Source organism: Thalia democratica, chromosome 5 (genome assembly GCF_965202585.1).
Source record: "Thalia democratica chromosome 5, ktThaDemo2.hap1.1, whole genome shotgun sequence".
NCBI classification, from domain to species: domain Eukaryota; kingdom Metazoa; phylum Chordata; class Thaliacea; order Salpida; family Salpidae; genus Thalia; species Thalia democratica.
Window position 1 is genome coordinate 46787987 of NC_139169.1, and position 26381 is coordinate 46814367.

General features: G+C 25.0%; 1 protein-coding gene across 1 annotated transcript; it reads right to left on the reverse strand.

Moving 5' to 3' along the window:
• Positions 1-1190: 1190 nt before the first annotated feature.
• On the reverse strand, positions 1191-21016 carry LOC145835622 (CCAAT/enhancer-binding protein zeta-like). Its single transcript, XM_082943295.1, has 22 exons — positions 20768-21016; positions 20370-20459; positions 19837-19993; positions 18615-18755; positions 17466-17591; positions 17189-17292; positions 12344-12497; positions 12007-12100; positions 11368-11547; positions 10853-10959; positions 9466-9596; positions 9190-9311; positions 8821-9005; positions 8556-8682; positions 8227-8373; positions 6265-6384; positions 4483-4647; positions 4051-4230; positions 3541-3596; positions 3039-3188; positions 1753-1876; positions 1191-1629 (listed from the first exon to the last, which is right to left on the reverse strand). Exons 1-22 carry the CDS (start codon positions 20993-20995, stop codon positions 1479-1481), a joined length of 3039 nt encoding a protein of 1012 aa, XP_082799421.1. The 5' UTR covers positions 20996-21016; the 3' UTR covers positions 1191-1478.
• Positions 21017-26381: the final 5365 nt, after the last annotated feature.

Below are 26381 nucleotides of genomic sequence, written 5' to 3' on the forward strand. Positions count from 1 at the left end.
CAGATAGAGCTGAAAAAAAATTCTGACTTTTTTTTATGTAATTTTTATCACTTTTTGTAAGTTTTCTTGAATTTCCAGTTTTTGTTCAAAAAATCAAGAAGTACCACCATAAAACGTTCTTTAAATTGTCTTTAACGAAGTTGAGTTTTTTTTTTTGATAATTGCCACATGTAAAAAAAAATCCAGCTAAAATTCATTTTTTGAGTCCCATATAGTTTGCATTAAGGTGGTCTTCAGAAAATGGCAATCTGCCTAGGTGATAGTTTCTTCAAATCGTCTAAAATTTTACACAGGGTGTTTTTGTGGTACTTGCCAAATGTAAAAATTTTTATAGCTGAAAACTCAAAAGTGGCCATATTTATAGTTCTACCCTAATAAAGACTACTTGAATTAAAAATTCATTTTATCATTATGTTTAATGAGACATTCAGAAAATTTATTTTTAGAAAGACAAAATGTTTTGAAATATGTTGGTTTTGACTTTGAAATAATTGAAATATCATAAACAAAATTTTAAATAACAAAGTTATAGAAGTATTATAAACTGATTTGGAAAGAAAAACAACAATGATTAGTCTGAGTTTGAAAACCCTATACATAAAGTATTAGTTTTTTGTCCAAGTAGTTCGAGTTAAACACCTTATAATAAAAAATTTACTCACTTTTTAACACATAGTAAATACAAAAGTAAATAGTGAGATCATAAACGTTTAAATTTATTCTAAAAACTCATTTAGACCCTGAAAAAAGATAAACTGCAAAAGCAATATCTTATAGAATTCAACGTTAGCAAAATGCAATTTTAGTAAACTTTATTAACTAAGCATGTTTGTATCAAATGTCCTAAAATTGAAAACCCTATTTTTTCCTCACTTTTGTCGTTTTATTTTGTTTTTCCTGACTTTGTGGTATCCCTGGATAACTACGTCTATTTCGCGGCTCGTAAATATTCCTTTTTTGCGGAGTGATAGAAATTACTTTCGTTAATAATAGTTTCACGTGACAAGTATTGTCGTTGAACGTTCCTACATCAGTTTAATACAAAGTTCGCTTTTTCGCAAGTCAGTTAAAGCTAAATACGCAATCAGACGAATGTAACTCATTATAATAAACAGTTCGTCTTATAAAACTTTACAAAACGTTTAATTCAAATATATTATTAATTCTACGGCACAGTTTTTAGTTAGAATGTTTCACATCTAATTATGCTATTGATTAGAAAAAACATATAACAAACTACACAATTGTTTTTTTTTTATTAGGCATAATGTTAAAATTGTATACTAGTCCTATAAATTTTACTAAAAAAATTCTCTAAAATTTGTATACCATAAATGTAGCATAGACTGTTACAAGTTTTTTTTGTACTAAATAAAAGCTAATTTCTAAGTAGCAAAAAACAAAAAAAATAATACTTAAAGCATGCAAACATAAAACTAAGTTTGAAAATATTTATAGCTTTTATAGGATATACATATTCATTTACGCCCTCCTTTTTTTTTACCAAACTTTTTTCGCTTTTGGCCTTTCTTTTTGTTCTTGATAATTTCCGATTCCATCTTCTTTCGTTCATAAGCCATTTGCTTCTTACCAACTTTTCCATCGAACACCAACGCGTTGCTTCCAATTCTTATATTAAAATATAATATGAATTCAGTAATAGAATAAAAATAATACATATTTGTGTTTTCTTAGAATACAAGTTTGAGAGTAATTGCAACTTAGTTGAGCCTCAAAAAACTTGAAACTTACGAGTTGTTATCGTTTTTGGACATGAGTTCATCAAACATCTCCATGTCTTCATCGTCTTCCAAATCTTCATTTTCTTGCTTGTGATTTTTCTTCTTCGACTTCTTTTGTGGCGGCTCTTCATCATCTGTTTTAATTATTTGTTACATTGTTTAAAAAATTAGAGCATAATATAATTTTAAGTTTTATACTAAATAAAATATCTGAGAACATTTTTAAAAGATTGGCCTTTCAACTGATTAAACTGAAAAGTTTTAAATAATGTACCTTTATAAACTTATAACGAACTGGCCACAAGTAAGTAAAAACAAATTGTTACTAAGTAGCCTTTTTTAATACTAATCTCGTTATAAATGTCAAATACAGTTTAATATTAACAGTTATTTTACTTACTAAAAATCTAAATTCAGTAACAGTTTGTATAACTTTTAAAAATATTTTATTCCATAAAGTATCTTTAGTCTATAAATAGATTTAAATAGGTTAGTATAGGTAATCATAAATTAATCTATTCTAACACTCTAGAACAAAGATGTTTAACATTTTTATTAACCAGGAAAAATTTCAAAAACTACTTTTTACGTGGATCACCAACATTTCTCTTACACAAATATAGTTTATTTAAAAACTAGAACTAAAGGCTAAAACCACGTAAATATTTATTTTAGATGTTATAGCATTGTAAAAACTGTGACAAAAATTAACTATCTTCAAAATAAACAAAAATACCGGTGCTGTTTCAAAATTTTAAATAATCATTTGATAAACAGTCATTTCAAAATATTAAATAGGTCACAGGTTTAACATCTCTGCTCTAGCATATACTTATGAAATATTCATAATACTGACTTCAAAATTAATTAAGTAGACTAACTATATACAATTTATCAGACTATTAGATATGGTTTTTTACTTTAACAGAAGACATTAGTAAAAAATTGTAGTAGTTCTCAAAATTTGCAGCTTTTAATTAGCAACACTGCATACATACACCAAAGTTTAAATTATAACTTGGCGCTATGATTTTTTTAAACTTTCATGTTTAACTATCTTAACAAACACAACAAAAGAGTCAGTTATTTACCGATAATGCTGAGTCATAATTATTTGTTAATTACTAGTTTTATTCGATGATTTTTTCTTTAAATATTATTTCAGTGCATTTTTTTTTTAATTAATAACCACAAATAACCTATTTTATTTGATAGTAATTTACTCAATAAAAAATAATGATACGCCTAATAAAATAATAGATCCAATTTCTCAAGTTTGCATTTATAAAAAGTAACCTTCAGCAAACTCGTCTACGAAACCGTCTGAATCGCTGTTGTCACCCATTACGTCATCAACATTCCAATCATCGTCAATTTCTTCAACTAATTCACCATCTTCATCAATTATGTCGTCAGCATTTACAAATATGTCCCCGTCGTCTTCGGCTGTATTTATTTCAAACAATATACATAAAAGTTTATTTCAATACGGTGGTAATACAATGTAGATTTTTATATAAAAATATATGTAAACTTGATGTTTTCAAACTAAAAATATAAGATTATTAATAAAATATTTCAGGTTTTCAAATCATTGCATTTGAAAATACTATTTGTATAAAATGTTATTAATGTTTTTTTAAATTTAATTTTAGTAGTTGATATCTTATTTTGATTAAAACTCACAAACATAATTTATACTTTAACATTGTTACAATTATTGCGAATCAAGTTTTATAGAATATTAACGGTTTTTAAGAAATTTCTTTAAGTTGTTTGAACAAAAACTACTACTAACAAAAGTTGTCATCATCAGACATTTCAACGTCTTCTTCATCAAGCAATGTTTTATTCCTATAATTTTTATAATAAATAAGCAAAAGAAAAGTTTTTGTTAAAGACGTAATCATGGATTATTAATTATTTGAAAAACCTAATGGATTAAAATAAATTTTTCGTGGGTTTTCAACTATAACTATATTTAAAGTATTTAAATATAACAGAATTTCTTGATGAAATATAAAAAGAGGATAACAAAAACTTTTAATAAATTACAAAATTATGTTTAAGTTAAATAATTCTAACAAAAAACAAATATCTTACTTAATATCTTATCATAGTAGAAATAAAGGAACAATACTTTAAATACATTATAAATCTAAACAACGCCTTAATTAAATAAATAAAAAATAGTATATTGTAACTTGTTAGATTACCTATAGTACAAACTAAAAAGTTCTAATAAAAAAAAAATTTACTTTCATTCCTTTTACTTTTCCATCTAATAATTGTAACAAATGCAACTCACTTGTAAACGTGGTCTTTCATATTAAGCTCGTTGTCCAGTTGCTTCTGTCCTTTTTCACTTTTTATGAAATTTTCAAACTCATCATCAGAAAGCACCTCGATTTCCTCATCGCCTTGTGAATTTTTAGCCAAGCGTTTAGTAGTTGGATGTTTTTTACTGGCATGTAATTGACTGAAGTACCTGATATTTGGTATAAACTTGTTTTTATTAAAGTAAATACCTTTGTTTTAAACAACTCTTAAAATAGCTATTTAAAAGCTCGTAAACTCAATAAATAGTATTTTATTCCTAACTACATAGTTGACGTGCACTGGTAGCACAAAAGAACATTACAAAATACCACTTAATTTGTTCAAGGTTTAAATTTTTTTTTAATATGTTTAAACTTTAAACATGGCAATCTTTAAATGCAAAAATTAGCAAAAGTATTACTTGTGAAAGAAAACATCTTCCGGCCTGATGTTAGTTTGAGACAAGAATTCCATTGAATTAACTGGCAAGTTTTCACTGAAATCTTGTTTCTTAGGTTTTTGATGCATTGAACTAGCATTGCTGACGTGCTTTTTAGCATTCCTGTACTTAAACTTTTCCAAAAACCTGTAAATGTTTATTTATTACATTAAAAAAGAACTTGATTAAGTCAAATTTGAATATACTGTAATGCAACTAAAAATAGAAAATTATCACTCAAGTAGAAAGACAATCGAAATTTGTTTACATTAAATTTATTTCTAGTCAGTAAATAGCGTCATAAAAACACAGTTTTACTTTGAATATAAGGGAACACGTATCAATTTAACTTAGATGTGACCAATTTTAATAATTAGGTTTAAGTTAATCCTTGTAAATACTTTTATAACCTGAAACTTCAAAATTCCATAAATCATTTTGAAATATATTTCATTATGATAAAACAGCATAACAGTTATGAAGTTTAAAATTTACAATTGAATCAAATTTATCAAGTAAAATATAAATAAAAATTATACACAACATAGTTGAAATATAAATAGTTAAAAACTGTAACAAATTTTAAGTTTAAAAAAGCCTAATATAATAGTGTTTGGAATTTTTATTTTATTGTATACATTAACCTGCCTGGTACGCAGCGACATAGTATCTAGAAATAGCTTTGTCTATTATTTTACTATAAGAGTTGTAATTTTCTTTTGTAAACATGTATTAAAAATTACTTTCAATGTTTTATTATTTTTTTGAAGGAAAATTTCTTTTTGTACTCTGTAAATTTTACCATAGTTAGCTATTTAATAGTATATAGTGTTAAGTATACAGGGTTGCTACTGGTTTTTGAGAAATTTCTTCCAGGTTTTCTGAATTTTTTCCAGTTTTTAAAAAGTACGCTTTTTTGGGTCTATTTTTAGTTTTAAGTTAAGTTTAAGGTTAAAACTGTGTTAAATAGTATAAAAACATTGAAAATATACTCTAAAGCTAACTTTTAATGTGTTTTATAATAATAAAAAATTAATGATGACAAAATTTTTTATTTATATAAATTTTATTTTTGTCAAATCAAAATTTTACTACTAAACATGTAATTTTTTTTAATCCAGGTTTTTCAAGAATTTAAGGTTTTGTGGCAACCCTGAGTATATGACTAATTAAAAGGAACTAACCTAAGTTAAGTTTAAAGTTTATTAAAATATTGCACAAAAACTTAAACTATATGTAAACACTGACAAAGATAGGACTGTATTAATTTGTAACTATTTCGATCAATTCCATATAGATATTGTTTTTATTTTAATTGCGAAATTATTAGAACTTAATTTTCTGCTTTTTCATCTTTTAAATTAGTTTTTATGAAATTTTTATATCATTTTATATGTATATGGTTTCGAAAACAAATTTAGTCATTTAAAACTTTTATAAATTAAAACTGTATTAGAAATTTCCTTTTAATCTAGTTTTTATATTAAATCAACTTATATTTAATTAAGTCATACATTGAATGACAAATCAGTTTAAAGGTATTCCTACCAAATTCCAAATAACTACTTATCTTTGACCTTAGTTTAAAATGCGTAGCTCCACGGTAGACTGCTGTAAATAAACAGCTTGCAAGACTATAAAACTTCATAGATTTCAATTAAAACGTTTAGCAAAAAATTCAACAATATCACTTTAAACTTCTTTATATACTAACTGTGTAAAACTTTGCAGAAATATACTAATAATATAAATTGATCAACAAACTTGAGAAGAGTAAAGTCTTCTAATGGGTCTCCTTGCTGTTTGTCAAGGAGTTTTTCTTCGGTATTGTTGGAAGATAATAGATCATTAGCGTATTTGCTGACTGTTGGGTGGAAATGACGCCTGTGATTTTTTAATTTGTGCAGATGAGATATATTTCTATTAGTCAGGGTTCGTGCGCGAAATTTTTTTCATTTAGCCTGACTGGGACCAATTTAGCCTGACATTTTTTGAAAGTAAGAAAATTACCCTTTAGAAGTCATTTTAGATATTCGGGGTCTTAATTAGTACTATTGTAGTCTCCGAATTCAACTAGCTTTATCTCAAAAATATTTTGAGCTTTAAAAAACTGCAAAAATCTACTTATAGCCTAGTTAGACCTCAATAATATAAGACTAAACTGTGAAAAAGGTGATTTTTCTTAGAGATTCATAAAAGGTTTTAAGCATTTATTTTTACAAATACTGACTGATTTTGTCTTTAATAACTAAATAATTAAAGATGTGACCTTAAAAGGCGTTAAATCCTAGAACTAAATCATTATTTAGAAATAAATTCACATCTCAATTTGATTTTAAAAAGATTTCCCAATTTTTTTTATCAAAAATTTTGAAGCATTTGAACTGAGAAAAACTGAAATTCTCAAATTTTTAAATAAAAAAACTGATTTAGCCTGACGTTTTACAACTTTAAAAAAAACTGATTTAGCCTGACTTAGCCTGACGCGCACGAACCCTGATTAGTTTTGAATTAAGTTGTTAACAAGTTTTTTTTTTCAGTTGTTATATTTCTACCTGACAGCAGGTAAAACAAAGTAACAATCATAGTCTAAAAAATATGTTATGCTTTACACAGGGTTCGTGCGCGAAATTCCTTTTCATTTAGCCTGACAGAGACCTATTTAGCCTGACATTTTTTTAAAGTAGAAAAAATCACCTTCAGAAGGCATTTTGGGTATCGGGGGGTCTTAATTAGCAAATTAATGCAATAAAAGTATTCACAAAACTACTTTTAAAGAAAATAAAAATTTAAATGAATTATTTTTCAACATCTATCAATCGCTTGCCCAGCAACTTGAATATTTTTAACTGGTCATTATAATTTCTGCTTCAATGAATTCATACTTTTATTAAATTTTGCGGCTTAGTTACATCCACCACTTATCACCCATATACAGGGTTCGTGTCAATTAGTACTTGAATTTGTCAATTATAAGTTACATGACTGGACCAGAAGCTTTTATTAAAACAGAAATGTGACTTAATAAACTGCTAAGAGTATTAATCTAAAAAGTATTTTGTATAAAGCCTTTATATTAGAAATTAAAACAGTTTAACCAACTAAGCTCTGAAAAACAAAGCTCATGTAAACAAATTCAGACAAACAGCTAAGTTGTTGAACTAAACTGTAATGTTTAAACTGTACTTTTTTATGAATTTTTATAATTATGACGCACTTAATCTACTAAAAACAAAATAATGAAGATTCTTAAAATTATTTTACATATTCAGCAAAATGTTTTAAACACTTATTTTTACAAATACTGACTGATTTTGTCTTTAATAACTAAATCTTTATTTAGAAATAAATTCACATCTCAATTTGATCTTAATTAAAAAAATTTCATGCATTTGAACTGACAATAACTGAGATTCTCAAATTTTTAAACATAAAAACTGATTTAGCCTGACATTTTTCAACTTTTTTCAAAAAAACTGATTTAGCCTGACTTAGCCTGACGCGCACGAACCCTGTTTACAGCCTAAAAATCTATTTTTAATTCAAATTTGTAAGATATGACTAATTTGATTACTTTACCAAATTATGTGTTATTTCTACAAAAAAAAATAAACAAAAGTATTTTATATCATCAAACTATTTTAACTATTATATTATTAACTATTTCACTAATTTAGATGTTATATCTAAATGTTTTCTGCGTATAAGTTCGTTAAATAAAGATACCTCATACTGTGAAGTTCAAACATGGGAGAGACACCAGCGTAGAGAGGATTTCTGCAAGACGGGTTGTATTGTTTTTTGTCAACTTTTTTTTTGTGCACCCATCCTTCAGACTTCTTTTCCTCATCTTCTTTTTCAACCGTTTCTTCCCTGCATAAAAACTTGTTTAATATTAAAATACCATACTTCTTGAATCTAAGTAAGTTTTATTACTCACCATTTCAAAATGAAAACACAAAATTCAGATCCTTAATAAAATATATATTCTCCTCTAACTAAAAACAAAGGAAAATACTAGTAGTCTGAAAAAAACAATTTTAATATTATCTAACTTTTCATTAGTTTCGACATCAGAATCAGGGTCATGGACATCAACGAAGTGCTCCTCTCCGTCAGAATCGCTATCAACATTGTTTTCAACTTGACCTTTTCCAGCAATCCCGTTTTTCTCCGTTGCTTCTGTAGAGTTAAAGAGAACAATTTAATTTAAATGCTTATAGTTTTACAAATTTTAATTTTTGACAATATAGTATAAATAATAAAAGACAATGTAAGCAGAATGTTTTAAATATTTTTGGCCTTCAAACACAAAACCACCTGCAGCGCCTTCTATTCTGTTGAAAAGTTGATACTTGAGGCCTGCTTTGTTCGGGCTATTTACAACAGCATGTATTAACACCATTGCAGCAGCAATGAAAGCAGGTGATTGAAAAGAACAAACTTGCAACAATCGCTTCAATATTGCTTGCACTCTCACGTCTATTGGGTCGTGTTTCAAAGATCTATTATTTATATGAACAGAAATATTAATTTAGAGATCAGAATTCTATAAATTTTTAATACATCGAGTTTTTTAAAGAAAAAATATTTTAAAAATATGTAAACATTAACCCTTTTTTTTAAGGTAAAGAAAAAATTATCAAACTAAAAAGTATGGAGTCATGAGCAGTGGTAAGTTAAAAAAACCTGAACATCAGATTGAAAAACATGGGATGTCTTGAACTGCTCACTGGTAGTTCTTTGTGCATTAAACTTGAATACAGTGCGTTGTAAAACCTGTCATTAGGCTCATCACGTGCATTGAACATCTAATTTATATTTTAATTTTTGAAATCTATATTTTGTGAACCGTAAAAGATAATTTAATGTGTAGTAAAACTTTAAGAAACTTTTAAGGTAGAGCTAAAAATATTTTTAAATACTTTTAAAGTTTTGAAATAAAATTATTTCATTAGGACAAACTTGTTGTAAAAGCATGAGTGCTCTGATGGTTGTGTTGAGATTGGTGACGTGAGTAGTTTTGAAAAGAAGGTCGATCTGGTCTGAAACTTCCTTTTCAGCTATGTCTGCGTACGGAAACGCTCTGGACATACCTATATGATGTCACAATTAAATACTTATTAATGATAAGTTTATTTAGTTTACAGAATTTACAAATATATCATTTTTAAAATATAACCTTAATGCATGTAAAAATTTAATGGTTGCGTTTGGAAGTAATTTTATATAAAGACATTAAAGTTAGTTTATTCAAATAATCTTATTTTTTGTTTGAATACGTTCAGATTTTCAAGTGCAGTTTTCCTGTACCTTATTAGTGTAATTAAAACCAAGACGATATTACTAATTTTTTTATAAATGCTAAATTTACAGAAGGTTTGTAGCCAATATAGATATGTTTTCTACGTGCTTTAAATCTTGTTAAGAAAACAGTTTGCTGTAAAAAAATCCTATGAAATATAGAAACATCACTACTATAATTTATATGTTTTTCTTTGCAATAAGTTGCTATTCTAACAAAACTTCATATGCTATTCTAAAAACAAAATAAGCTAAAAAAATTATAAACATTTATTTTAAAGATTTTACAGGTTTAAACTAAGATTTGATTCAGAAAAAAATACTCTTTAACTAAAATGCATTTTATTATGACAATTAGCAAAAATCTTTTTCATTAAGTACTATAAAATATTAAAACTGCTCTTTTATCAAAATTTATTTATTATCAACTTTAGAGGCTATAGTTGTCTATATCACTTAGAAAAAATAAAATCCAGCTTCTATAATAAAATAGCTTAAAAATGTGGAATATATTTAAATTTATAAAAAAAAGACTAATTTAGGGTATACCATAATTTATTTTAAAAACATTTCTTTTGGTAGTTTTTATATATAAATATTACTTTCTAATAAATCCAGTTAAACAATAATAAAATTAGCTTTAGCCGTAAAAAATACTATACTGTCTACAGGCATAGATTATTCTCTACGCTAGTTTACAATGGAAAGTTAAAAAAAAAATGAGATAAAGTAATAAACTAAAAAATAATAGATTGTGAAAAAAAAACATTATTTTTTTGTAATTACCTACAAGAATTAAAGATTTAACAACAAGATCACATAAAACGTTTTGAAAAATGTTCACTTACTTTTTCCGTTTAAATTTGTTTTTGTTTTTCAGAACAATCAAATTTAAAGGCACCTTAAATTTTAAGTGTCAAAGTTATCACTCTGAAATATACAATAAATAAATTCAAAACATAAACAAAGATACTAAAATTATTAGTTTTAAAATAATTTTAGTTTGTGAAAACTAAATACTGTAATTTACAATATTGTAGCAAAGTACCTGTAAGTAGAGCACCGAGCATTTTATCGTCTGATTTGATGCTCTTTTTTGTACAAGCTTTGAAAAAATTCATATAAATTTTGACTAAACTTTGTGCAACGTCTTTTCTGTATACAAAAAAAAATATTAAAAAAAAAAACTAGAGCAATTATACAAAGATTTTTCAAAAAGCTATACTAAGATATTTTAAGCAACTAAATAAAATAAATTTCTAAAATTGTACAATGTTCAGTAAAAAATAACTCAAATTAGATATCCTTTTTTTTCTAAACAAACATTAATTCAAATGAAATCATTTACTTCATGAATAGAAATGTAGACTCTTCTAAACTTTAAAAGTTTCTAAAAAAGTTAATGTTATATAACTTAATACAAGGTTTTAAAGTATTTAATGGTTGAACATAATAAACTGGAAAGCTCTTTAAGATTGTTACTACAAATTCAACTTATTACTAAAAATGGTAATTAAGGATTTATAGAAAAAAAAGTAAAAATTCAAAACTTATAGCTCAAACCTTTCAATTGAAAGCATTTGTTGATTCAGCAAGTTGATGCAGTAATACTGACATCTTGAGCCAATCGATTGAGATTGAAAGAGCAGATCCCTAACTTCATTAATCACTATTGATTGCATTAATGGGTGTCGCTCTATTAACTTGTTCGCCATGTCAAGAGCCTTTTGAGCTATTTTATCCCTTTTAAATTTTACTTTACATTTATCACTTAAAATATCCTAGAAGAAAAACTTAGGACATAGAAAATATCAATTAAAGATCTAATAGTTGGTGTAAAGCTTGAGAAAATATTAGCAAAACCAGCATTGTAATACAACAAAAATATATATATGAGATAAACTATAGTAAACTACATACGATAAATTAGTTATAAATTTGATTTTATGATAATTTATTTTCCATTAAAGGATTTGAAATATAAAAATTACTAAAAATATTGAAGTCAACTGTTTACAAAAGAATTAAATAAAAATGTGATTATTACGTCTCAGATTACTTACTTTTTTTAACTACTTTAATTATTTTTTGTTAGAATCATAAAAAAAAGTTATTATACTAAATTTAGAGGTACCAATTAAAAAGAACTTGTTTAGAGAACATAAACAAACATCTAAATTTAGAAAAATACGAATAGCTAACTTGGTTGGATCTCCCAATTTATTTACAATCATTTGGAGGAACGCTTTTTCTTGTTCAGGCTTGTTGTTTAAGATTTCAAATGCGACAATCATTGCTTTTTAATTTGAATTAAATTAATTTCGTTAAATACTAACTACATTAGGAACTAATTTAAAAGCAAGTATTTCAATACACAGAGAAAATTATTTTTAATGGAAATTTTGGAAACTATAAAAAATTATTTATAAAAATCTTAAAATTGAAAAATTTATAACGAAATTCAATATAAAAAAAAGACAAGCTAAAATTTTGATATGAAAACAATTTTTATACAAAAAAAAAAAATTTTTAAACAAACAAGCTTTTTTTGCTTCTTTCAGTGGATCACATGTTAGTTCGCGAACTCTATCAACAAACTCCACCATCAACTTTTTCAACTTGTCCTCAAACCACCATAGAATCATTCGTTTTTTACAACTTTCATGATTCCAATTAGCAGATTCGTCACTACTCTATTAATAATACATACTTTTTAATATAATTTACACTTATTTTGATATGTATATATATTATCATATATAAGTTTGGTCTAAGGACCTGAATACGAAAAAAACTTTCGGTTATCGAGTCGTACACCACATGCTTTTAAAATTTCTTACGAGCAAAAAAAAATAAGTTTTTTAATCTAAACTTTTAACCCTTAAGATATAAAACAATCAATAAAATGAAATGATAGAAAGGAAAATTAAACAAAGATTAACTTAAGTTTTTAAGCGTTTACTTAAAAATCTATTCATAATGTATTCAAAAACCTTTTTAATAAGACATAAATGAAAATATAGTCTAATCCTAAAACTTAAAAGAACAAAAATTAAAGTAGAGAATATTTTTAGACCTAAAAAAGTAACTTAAACTTAATTTATAAAACACGATAAACAATACTAATAGCAGACATGAAAATATTTGAAATAAAGGTCACAACTTTTTTAAAGAATGTAAAATTGTAAAAAGCTCAAATGCTTTTAAGTTGAATGTTATTAGAATTTTTTATTCTTAAGGGCATAGGGGGGTCCGACACTTTTTTTTACCAAAAATAACATTGGATCTTATATGAAACATTATATCTTTAAGTACAAACTACAAGCCAGTTTTAAAAGAATTAAAAAATATTATTTAACTTTTGAGATATAGTAATTTTTATAAAAAGTTTCCGATACAAACGTATGAACCGCAAGTTTTTCGGGGTCAATTTTCTCGAAAATTTAAAAAATCACTAAAAACCTATCTTCTCCTTCATTTTTTGAGATAGAGACCTCAAATTTTCAGGAAACGTTCCTTTTATAGTATAAAAGACTTTGAATGTTGAATTTTAAAAATATAAAAAAACAAAAATAGGTTGTTTTTTTTTTCAATAAAAATTTTATTTTTCAAAATTAAAAAAATCCTGCATTCAATCTTTTTAAAATCTAACAATACACTTTCTGTAAAAATTTGAAGAAAATTGCTTAAAAAATAAAGAAGGAGATAGATTTTTAGCGAAATGGTCTTTTTTTGCGTTTTTACTTTGCGCCTTCCATTAGGAACCAATTGAGGTCACCGACTTTGACTGTTCATATCTCAAAAAATACTTTGAATTTTTTCAAACGGTTAAAAAAGTCTAATAGCTTGGATAAAACTCTATAAAATAAAATCAACTTGTAAAAATCAAGGTGGACCCCCCTATGCCCTTAATAAGCATTTTATGCTTAAGTTTAACTAATTTTTTTAATAGTTGATTGAAATACTTAAAGAAGTTTATATTTTAATTAAAAAAATATATATATTATATTACTGTTCAAAAGATAGATTAAATCGTTTGCTAACAAAAGATCCTAGTGAAATAAGTTCGCTAGAACATAAATAAAAATAAATTATACAGTAATCTTCCTTTATTGTACCAACATATGTTTCTGTGTGTTAACGAATCAACTCAGTGAAAGAAAGAAAAGTGATTCAAATTTATTTTATCGATGTCAATGATTGATCAAAATACATCCAATAATTACGCCACAATATATATGAAGATTAAGGCATCTATTTAATATGTATTATAAAGCTAGTTAAAGTTAAAAGCATAGAATAAAGTAGGTGTATACATGTTTTCATTATAATTAAAATAAAATAATTTCTACATATTTTTACAGGTTAATAAATAATAATAGGTAGAATACTTAATTTTAAATCCGACTGTTATAAAACTATAATGTTTGTATTTATCAAGTCTAAACTAAGTAAAGTAAACTAAAATACACAACAAAACAACAAATCATAATATAAACAAACCACTTACTTTAATGGAAAGATATACTGATTCAAATTTATTTTATTATTGTCAATGATTGAATAAAATACATCCAATAATTATGTCACAATATATATGAAGATTAAGACAGCTATTTAATTTACAATATAAAGTTGGTTATTTTGGCCTTTATGTCCGGGAAAGCAGTAAAGCACTATAATATGAAAAGTAGAGCATGTAATCTATTTTGAATAAAAATGAAACAACAACCATTAATTAGTTAATCAATAAAATTTAACAACAGTAAAGACAATAAAAGTCACAGGAACTTGATATAACGTGTGTTTTATATATTAGATGTTTGTAATGATTAAATCTTAAATTATAACAAAATCAAAGTTAGATACAATTTGGAAGCAGATTTAGTTTAAATGTAAAAATTATAATTGAAATTTAAGGAAACAAAGCACAAAAAAGTTGTTATTAAGCTTACAAAGCACTGACCGATAATTAAGTTACAGCGATATACATAAAATCACAATGACTTAAATTACTTATATATTGTATATAATAATTATTAAAATAATTGATTGTTGTTTTATAAAGTAGCAGTCGGGTGTTTGAATTAAAGATCCCAAACAGATATTTTAAATATTTAATAATTAAACTGTGTTATATATGAGAGTTAAAATGTAAAACATAAAATAACAAGCTGGTCATATGCTAAGTATAAACCTGCAGTAAAAAGACCTCTAGCTCTATTGGGCGTAGTAGGTAAAAAAGCACGGTTTATCTGTGATTTGAATACAGGCTTCCAATTAAACTTGGAACTTAACTCATAAAGATGTGAAGAATTATAGTCGAAGAATAAAATGGATATAAAATATCGGAGAATAGAAAGTGACATGTGTAAAATAAATATGTAAAACTATATTTTACTAAACTATTTTTTCATTCACCTTTCACATAAACACATACATTCACTTAATATATATTAATATAATTATATATCTTAAGTAAAATATAGTTCTAATCATTTATTGTTTATACATTTATTTCACACGTGTCACTTTCTATTCTCCGACATTTCATATATTCACTTTACCCTCCGACTATAATTCTTCACATCTTTATGAGTTAAGTTCCAAGTTTAATCGGAAGCCTGTAATCAAATCACAGATAAACCGTGCCTTTTTCTTTATAAACTTTCATATATAACAAAGTTTAATTATTAAATATTTAAAACATCTGTATGGGATCTTTAATTCAAACACCCGACTGCTACTTTATAAAACAACAATCAATAATTTTAATAATTATTATATACAATATATGTATGTAATTCAAGTCATTGTGATTTTATGTATATCGCTGTAACTTAATTATCGGTCAGTGCTTTGTAAGCTTAATAACAACTTTTTTTGTGCTTTGTTTTCTTAAATTTTAATTATAATTTTTAAATTTAAACTAAATCTGCTTCCTAACTGGATCTAACTTTGATTTTGTTATATTTTTAGATTTAATCATTACAAACATTTAATATATAAAACACACGTTATATCAAGTTCCTGTGACTTTTATTGTCTTTACTGTTGTTAAATTTTATTGATTCACTAATTAATGGTTGTTGTTTCATTTTTATTCAAAATAGATTACATGCTCTACTTTTCATATTATAGTTGCTTTACTGCTTTCCCGAACATAAAGACTTCTATTCTTACATTACAGTAATTATTTTTACAGAACCCAGTTGAAGTGAGTTGATTCGTTAACACACAAAAACATATGTTGGCACAATAAAGGAAGATTACTGTATAATTTGTTTTTATTTTTATATATTATATTAATTATAACACTTTTTAAAGAAGTTAATTTGAATATAAACTCAACTTAACTTTTATAAATAATAATATAATAATAAGAACTGCAACATTTACACACTAGGCGATTAAAGAGAAAATAAAAAACAATAACAATGAATAATAATATCAACAAAAAAATTTGTTCAATTATTTTTTTTGAATACTTTTCTAAGCCAAAAAATGTAACTATTAAGAAGAAAATAATATTTGCAAACATAAAAATAAAAATTAAAAATTTTTAGGTTTTCTTGGAAAATTAGATTAATTAATTATAATTAAATTTGAAACAGAATTTTTCCAAATTCCTCCAGGTTTTTAAAATTACACATTTTTGGGCTTATTTTTAGTTAAAAGTCTAGTTTAAGGTAAGACACTGTGTTAAATAGCATAAAAAACATCGAAAAGATTCTGTAAAGCTACTTTAAATATGTTTTTTAATAAAAAAGTTTTGATGATAAAAAATGTTTTTAATTATATTATAGATTTTTTGAGTCAAATCAAAATTTTACTACTGAACATATGAAAATTGTTAAAATAACAGGTTTTTCCAGGTTTCCAGGTAAAGTGGCAACCCTGTATTATTATAAGTTTTAAGTATTTGTAGTTGTAGTTTAAGTCATCAACAAGCAGATGTAATGTGTGTGTCATCTAATTTTATCTTGGCTTTTGAAAAGCAAGCAATTTGTTGATATTTTGAAATTAGCAAAAAAGTTAAGATATACTAAAATACTACTGATAATAACTTAAATAGACTACAGCAAAAATTTGTTGCATTGTTTTAAAGTGCAAAAAGTAATCAGAGTAAAACAATTGTACTGGTATTAACAAAAATATTTTTTTTACTTTTCTGCTAATTTTATTGAAACTTTTAAGCCTTTTTCATCACTTTATTTACAAACACCTAGTACAACACCTTTCCAAATAATCTTAAAAACATTTTAAACATTGTTTTGGCCTGTGAAAGTTGCTTATTAATTTTAACTAAAAAAACAAAATTTATAATAATTTACATATTAAAGTTACATATCTCTTTTACAAGTATTAACAATTCCTTACGTACCACAAAAGCTTTAGCAAGCGACTTTATAGGCTGCTTATAAAAAGGACGTAATCTCCGGTCTGGTAGCAATTCGTTAATCAAAACATCCTTAATTGCAACCAAAGCTGTAAATATTTAGGAATTAAGTTAATACGTAGTAAAATACTTATAGTAACAAATTTAACAAAGTGTTAGCTATTTACACAAAGTCTAAAATATAAAGGTTATTCAGATAGTAAAAACAAAACTTAGACTTTATACATCATGCGACTAATAAAGTATTTGAATAAAACAATACCTTGTCTACAAACTCTCTTTTCCTTCTTGTTTGCAATTTTTAGCAACCTTTCAAAACTTTCTAAATTATGTACAGGTGAATTTGAAAGATTAAGACTTAAAGCTGCAAACCTATCAGACATGGTTCCTGAAAAATATTTGATTACAATAACATTATTTTTTTAAGAGCATGTTTAAAAAATTTAATCACCAACTCTTAATAGCAGTGAGCTAACTTACTTTTTAAAACTTCTAATTATTAAGACTGCGCTAGATAAACTTCTGTTTTATTGAGTTTTTATTGACAGATACACAACAGTTAGAAAACATAAATACTTTTAAGCTTTTACTGATAAAAATTTACTTGTGCATTTTATAATTTTCAGAGTTCGTGCGCGAAATTTTTTTCATTTAGCCTTACTGGGACCAATTTAGCCTGACATTTTTTGAAAGTAAGAAAATTCATTTTAGATATTCGGGGTCTTAATTAGTACTATTGTAGTCTCCGAATTCAACTAGCTTTATCTCAAAAATATTTTGAGCTTTAAAAATTTGCAAAAATCTACTTATAGCCTAGTTAGACCTCAATAATATAAGACTAAACTGTGAAAAAGGTGATTTTTCTTAGAGATTCATAAAAGGTTTTAAGCATTTATTTTTACAAATACTGACTGATTTTGTCTTTAATAACTAAATAATTAAAGATGTGGCCTTAAAAGGCGTTAAATCCTAGAACTAAATCATTATTTAGAAATAAATTCACATCTCAATTTGATTTTAAAAAGATTTCCCAATTTTTTTTAGTCAAAAATTTTGAAGCATTTGAACTGAGAAAAACTGAAATTCTCAAATTTTCAAATAAAAAAACTGATTTAGCCTGACTTAGCCTGACGCGCACAAACCCTGATTTTTTTTTTTCAGTTGAAGTTTTGCTTTTTTTAATGAAAAAAAAAACATCAGTCTCAATTTCTACCCTTTGCAGCAATATACTTAAATGTTTATTTTAAACTTAATAAAGTTTAATTTGCATATAGGAGAGAAGAGCTTTTCACGAGTAATAACATCTTTATCCCTTGGCAGCATGAGCTTAACAAAAACTATATAAAACATACTTTACTTAAAATAAAAGATAGGTTTTTTAAATAAAAAAGTAAATAAAACTGTAAATAACCAGAAGTTATAACATTTTGCATCCACATTTTGTTTCCACTGCTTTCTTTTCCCATTTTTTTATGAAGCTCTACCTCATTGTTGAAGAATTTTTCTGCCAATTCTGACAACCATTTCACTTCCCTAGACTCACTGTCCAAACCTATAAAAACAATTTAAATTGTCAATGACAAAAAGTTTGATAATGTTTTAGATTTGAGTATATTTTGAAAATAAAAACTTGTAAAAAATCTACAAGCTATAGAGCTTAAACATCAAAAAAGCAATATAATAGTAATAGCCAGATTTAGTCTGAAGCTGAATAAGTTTATATTTTCGAATAAAAAAAATCATTAACATATTAATACATTAGTTTATACAGTGCTTCTTAAAATATAGCAACATAGTTTGTTGCTGTGCAACTTTACAGTAACTTTTCTAAAATAAATGACAAACGTTTTTCAGGTTTTTATTATTTTTAACTTCATAAATTACTCATATAATCAGGTCTTAGACTATTCAAAATCTTTACTTATGGTATAAAAACTTGATAACAAATTTTAGTTATTATATTTTATTCAGGGTTGCCATAAGTTTTTGAGAAATATCGTCCAGGTTTTCAAAAGTACAATTTTTTTGGTCTATTTTTAGTAAAGAATTAAGTTTAAGGTAAAAAATGTCTTAATTAGTCTAACAACATTGAAAAGATATTGTAAAGCTGCTTTAAAAATGTTTTTAAAAAAATATATATAATAACAACAGACATAAATTATTTTTATCACAGACTTTTTGTGACCAATCGAAATTTCATTACTATACATGTAAAAATTGTTATAAAACTCCAGGTTTTTAGTAATTTTGTTCAAAACTCCAGGTTTTTCTCAAAATTTCTCAAAGTCCAGGTTTTTTAGCCTTAATTGTTAAATTTCAGGTTTTTCCAGGATTCCAGGTTTTTTGGCTAACTTCTTTATTATAACATTTTGTATTACTTGAAAAAGTTGTGTATAAATATATTATTTTGCCTTTTTAAAAGTATATAATATGTTGTCCATTTCTACTTGTGATCTTTTTATTTTTACCAAAACGGTGGGAAAAAAAATTCTAAAAACTTTAAATATAGTTTTATTTTCCTGAAGTGAGTTGATTACTCTGTTTTGAACAAATTAGATTTCGAACTAATAAACAATTTTACAGTAATCATTGAACAATAAATTTTCAATGATATATAATATTTATGCAGCAACCTTCATTTTGTAGATCATCTGTAAAAATTTCAGACCATACATAAGGCTCTTTTATTAAGCATTTTTTTGGCAAAACTTGAACTTTTCTATTCCTTGTAAGCTCTAAAATTTGAACTTTAGTACTTTCTTCTCGAATATCAGGTTTTTCTTCCTCTTCCTGTGTTTAAAAAAAATTAAATGAAAAATACATTTAATTCTTATTATACACAAAACAAGCAACTAAATTATTTCATACATATTATTACTAAATCTATAGTTTCTAATTGTTATGAATGGTATTGTAGGTAGTCTGCCTCTTTTAGACTAGAGTTTTATTCAAATAGAATCCATTTAAATAAAACTAAAAATGTTAATTAATAAATAAAACAATGTGCAAAGTTTTTTTTTTATTTAAAACAAATGAGACAACTCTTTTTTAAATTAGTAATATATTAACTTACCCAAAAATGGTAAACTTGTAGCATTTACACACATAATATCCATATAACTAACTAAACTTTATTGAACTTACTAATCAACACTCTAAAAATTACCTGCTTGTTAAAATTAATTAAAGGGTCATAAACTTTATCTTCTGCTTTAATTGCACTAAAGTCCTCTAAAAGTTTTTTGAGATCTTCTTTCTATAAGATAAAGTTTGTTGTAAATAATTTTATGAAAAAAAACTTTCAACTTTAAGCTAGTTTTCAGATAAAATTTTAACAGTTTATTTTATTTAGGAATAAAAAATTGAATTATAAATCTATAAAAGCTTAAAATTAAAACAAAAAAAGATTAACTTATTAAAGATTAAAACATAAAAAAATTATTTATTTAAACTATCACTGAATAAAAAAAACTTCAATTGCTTGAAAAGACGTATAATTTTTATTGGATTTTTGTTAAAAAATAACTTATATTAAAATATGTAAAAAAAATACAAACAACAAACTTTTAATTTTTTTTTAGCCTTTTTATCAACTTTTTCAGAAACAAGTTTCATATCTGATTTACGGCCTCCCATAGCTATAACATCAGCAAGATAAAGTTCTTCATCTTGATTTGTCTCTTGTACAATCTTGGCAACTTTTTTATTTTTTAAATTTGATTTGAACTTTTTTGAAATGGCTCCCTTTTTTTTAGATTTGTTTTTCTTTTTTACCATCACGTTTTTAGCCATTTTTTTAAGTATTTTAACAAAACTTTGTGACTATTGGAAATGTACAGAGTTAGTGTTTGCTATAATATGTAGGGTTTTAACTTTTTTTTTAATTTTCATGTAAAACTTCTTTCATAAATTTATACGATAGAGGGTTTATTTTTAGAAAAAAATTATTTGCTCTAACTTTTGTTGCTAATCTTTTTTTAATTTTATCATAATATAGTAACAATTTTACAAACTATTCTTTTAACAAACATTTTAATTAATCTGGAATCTAAGATTTCTAAGCATTAGAGGACCAATGACTTAAGCTACAATTCATTATCAAATTTTATTTACTTTTTACAGTGTTTATAAAGGTTTTTTATAAATTTTTCCCAGGTTTTCTGAATTTCTTCCAAGATTTTAAGGAACAAGTTTTTTGGTAGACTTTTAGTACAAAGTCAAACTTATGTTAAAAAAAACTGTAAAAAATAGTTTAACAACATTGAGAAGACACTATCAAGCTACTTTAAATTATTTTTCAAGTGAAAAAGCTTAAATTTTACAAAAATATGTTTATTTTTATGATAGATTATTTGTATATAATATAATTTTTGTTACTTTACATGTAAAAATAGTTTAAAACTCAAGGCCATTCCAGGAATAAAAAAATTTACAGATTTTTGTTTGAAACTACTGATTTATTTTTGCCTAAATTGTCAGATTCCAGGTTCTTTCAAAAGTTTAGGTTTTTTTAGCAACCCTACTTTACTAAAAGTTTATTAATTGATAAATTAGTACTTTTTTCACCTTAAATTTCACATTACTTTCATAGAATAAAGTTATCTTTTAAAAATCTTTTCTGAACATTCTTTATAATTTAAAGTTAGGATCTATAATAATAACTTAATGAAAATCATTTGCTGTAAACATTGTTTAACTAATAACAGCAGCAAAATTTTTATAAATCAATATGTTAGGATTAGATTCGTTGGTCTTTTTAATGCTTAAAAAGCTCTTAATTTTATTTCATTTTCTTATAGTCACAAAAATTTGCCATCAACAAATATATTTTTAAAAACTTGTCTATCATTAACCAAAAGGTAAAACTTTTTTAAATGATTTATTTGTCCTGGAACAGAGTTAAAAGCATGGTTGCCACTGTTCAAGCTGAGAAAAATTTCCTGACTTTTCCTGACTTTTTACAAAAATTTTCCTGACTTTTCTAAATCAAACTCTTAAACTAAACTTATTCTAAAATACATAACCTAACACTTGAATCTATATAAAGCTTTCAATCTAATTTCAATACAGGTTAAAAACAACAGTTTTTTGCTGAATTCTATCATCAAACTTCCAGTACATCACTTAAACCATCTGTGTATGATTGATGTTTGTAATAAACAGCTCTATCAGCAAAATACTTGTATTATTACCTTATAAACACAGCTTGTCTGGAATAAGACACAATTTTTAAGCATTTCCTAGCATAAATGTATCTAGATAAACAAACAACATATAAGGAACTTTTACAATTAAAACCTTAAATTAATAAGAACTTTCACAACACAAACCTTAAAACAATAACAAACTTTTACAGTTAAAACATTAAAACAATTAAGATCTTAATCAAATACTTTTTTTTTTAAATGTATGTACTAAAATTTATTTTCTTTGTTTTTTTATTAGCACTTCAACCTCTTCATCTAATGAAGATATGGTTTCCTTCATCTGGTCTGCATTCCGGTTCAGTATACACATTAACTTGTTACATAAAATACTAAACTAACTTCTTAGTTATCAAGAACTAAATTATTTACTTAAACAAAAAACACTTTGATTCTAAAATTATGCTGGATAAACTTTTGTTTATATATCACAGTTTCACTATGGAAGTGTCCTTGCTACAGATCATCAATACTAAAAAGCTTACAAAACCTGGTTGTTCAAGTAGGGTACTTGTTCAATATGTTAATAGAAAATTTTTGCAGTTTTATAAAGGATATTTTACTAATTTATACCAGATGAAGGCATTGGAAATAAAATTAAATGTTTTTGTAAATTTCTAGGAAAATTTTAAAATTTTTTTCTGACTTTAAAGGACCTTTAATTAATTTTTACCATTTGAAGGCTTTGGAAAACAAGGAATTTTGTGAATTTAAACTGATAAAATCTGCCTTTTTATTTTTATTTGATCAAATTTCCTGACTTTTTTTCAAAACCCCTCATTTTTTCCTGACTTTTCCTGACTTTTGTCATTTTCTTAAATTTTTCCTGACTTTTCCTGACTGAGTGGCAACCCTGTAAAAGGTATCTGTGGTGTGCAACTTGATAACCAAAAGATTTTTATGTACCTGGTCCTAGGACCATATAATTTGAGCTCCTTTTTTTGTTGTTCAATAAAGTGTAAGAGTATTTAAATTTATTCCATGGAAGTCCCGTGTTTTTTTTGTAATATTGCAGTTGTCCAGGAATATATAAGGAAAAAGAACACATAAAAAAACTTTTAAAAATTATACGTTCTAAAACCTAGCTAGAGAATTGCAAAGAAAAATTAAATCTGAATTACTTTAAGAAATTTTTAACTAGCATCTATTGGCCTATATTAAGTTTTTTTTAATATTAAAAATAAGCCCAGATTATCTTGAGTAGCTTTAAAGTGTGAGAACTATTCTTTAAAACAATAAAACATTTAGGTTTTTTAGAGTTTAAATGATGAAAAAAATTAATAACTGTAAAGTTAAGATGACAATTTTAAGAAAAAAAAAATAATTGTAAATATCTGACAAGTAGTTTTAAAAAATCTTTAAAGGAATAATATCAATTTTTAGATAAAACCAGAGTTGCTACTCTTAAAGATATATTGGCTAAAAACTAGTCTGAGTTAGTCTAATATATGAGAAAATTAAAAATACAACTTTTATGGGCCTAAAAGAGAAAAAAGTTAAAAATCAAGATAAAATATTGAAAATGCACTTGATAAATTAAAAAATTTTACTAAAAAATTACTGTTTACTAGCCTGACCTTTGAATAAAAAATTAAAACAAACTAAATAAGACTTAGTTTTGGAAAAATTCTGACTAATCAGAGTTTTTCAAAAACTATTTAGATAGAGCTACACTGAATTACATGAGTGAGTGGTGACCCTGTTAAGTAAATATAAAACTGAAATATTTTTACATCTATATTGTGGTTTTTTAAATTTCGACAGTTAAAATTATATACTTGTAGTGAATATAGAAATTGACAAATTAAAATTGTAAAAATTCTTAAAGTCAAGTATCAAAAGTTATACATCACACTGAAAAGCTTGCAGAATTCTGAACATATAACTAATTTATGTTAGTTTAGTTTTAGTTTAGCACTTTAAGGATAAATATGCAATTAATAATTTATATGGTAATGAAAATTTTTGTATTTATTTTTTTTAAGCAATTATTTTTTTTAAATTCATTCAATTAACTAGCCTGATGGTGTAGGGGTCCTAATGACAGCTTTGAAAATTCTTTTAGTTGAACTTTGCAAAATCAAAAATCATAGCCAATGCATATACAAAAATAATTACTAATAATAATACCTGATTTGGAAAGTACCTTTTGGTCATTGAGATAAGTACAAGCATAATGCTGGTACAAAAAACTTAACTAACTGTTAATCCAGATATATGCCTGTTATAATTATAGTTTAAATTAGTAGTGATGTTTCCAAATTCAAGCCTCCAAGGTTTGTAGATTACAGGCGCCTGCCAAAGCACAATAAGATAAGTAAAATAAATTTCTGTATAACATTTATGAAGCAAACTCAATGATAATGTAGTGTATGGTTGAGAGGTTGATTAATGATTAATATTTTGTATGCTACAGTCAAGCAAGCAAAATATTGAATTTTATATTTATTAAAACTGTTGCTTTACATAGAAACATATTATGATGATTTTTTTTATAAGCCTCAGAACATATATTAAAGCATTTTTATTCAATTTCTTCTCTTGGTATAGTTGAACAAGGTAATTTTAATGGTATTAGATAGTATTAAGATAAAACTAAATTTACTATCTCACACATATATATTTACCCATTGTTCACAATAATAGTTATAGTTGCTTTTTTCAGGGCTAAAAAATTACACAGCCGTAAAATATAGTTATCAGAGATTAAGAGGTAGCTTCAGATTTAAACTACTTTTTTTAAATAGCTAAAAAATCATACAAATAATTTGCATGTTTCCTGAGTCAGCAAAAATTTTTAAAAGCATTTTTTTATAAAAATATATATACATACATATATTTATTTATTTTATTATATATAAAACAAAAGTTTAGACGACCGTTTCGTATATGAAATATAAAGCCTCATATACTCCTCAGTAAGCTAAAGTTTATAACAATGTTAAACAGATATTTATAATTTGACAATTTTTATGATAATTATGACGTGGTAATAATAGATAGAGTTTTTGTACAGTAAGTTGACTTTTAAAAAATACGCTGAACTTGGTAAATTAGCATTTTGGAAAGTTTGGAAAAGGTTATATTAGAAAAATGTATTAAACTATTAGAAAAATATTTCAAACTACTCGTGTTTACGGTTTAATTGTACTTTGTTTTAATATTTAGTTAGTTTTAATTTTGCTAAAAAAGTATTTTTAGTAATGAAAACATATATTTTATTACTCGCTTTTCTTGTTTAGTATTGTGTTCTTGTCTGATTAATCAATTTCTATTTTTTTAAGCTACACAGTTTGCAGCAGAGTTTAGTATTGAGTTTTGATTTTGTCCTGTTTAGTATTTGCCATTTAATTTTGTAATCTGTATAGATATCTTTTAATTTACAAATGTAGTTCGCCAGCTCTGTTGTATGTCTTTTGTTAATATTATTGAATGAGCTTGCGAACTATATTTTGAATTTAAAAGATAACAATACAGACTACAAAATTTAAATAGGAAATATTAATCAGGACAAAGTCGAATTTCAATAATAAATTCGGCTGCAAACTTTAAAACTAAGAAAAATAGAAGTTGATAAATTAGACAAGAACATAACACTAAACAAGAAAAACGAAAAACAAAATATGTGTAATCATTAAATACTTTTTTAGCAAAATTAAAACTAACTAAATATTAAAAGAAAAAAAATATGCCGCAAACACGAACAGTTTAAAAGATTTTTCTATTATAACCTTTTTCAAACTTTCGAAATGGATAAATTAACAAGCCCAGCGTATTTGTTAAAACTAAGTTTACTTTACAATAAGCCAGGGGCGTGTCTTGACTGGTTTCCTGTTTCCTGTGAACCCCTTGAAATAAAAAGAAAAAAAAAGAAAAAAAGATTAAAAGATTATCACTTAAAACGTTGTTTATTGACTTTGTTTTGGTTATTTGATAAACTTTGAATTATGATTGTTGAATTTATAAAACTAAAA

Bases quoted from the DNA above. Each gene is read 5' to 3' on its own strand.
- LOC145835622 (XM_082943295.1), bottom strand. From the start codon at position 20,995: ATGGCTAAAAACGTGATGGTAAAAAAGAAAAACAAATCTAAAAAAAAG. The intron at 11,548-12,006 runs GTTAGCTATTCG...AAAATTTAAAAG, and splicing joins AAATTGGGAGATCCAACCAA to GGATAAAATAGCTCAAAAGG. The intron at 9,312-9,465 runs GTTTGTCCTAAT...AATATAAATTAG, and splicing joins CACTCATGCTTTTACAACAA to ATGTTCAATGCACGTGATGA.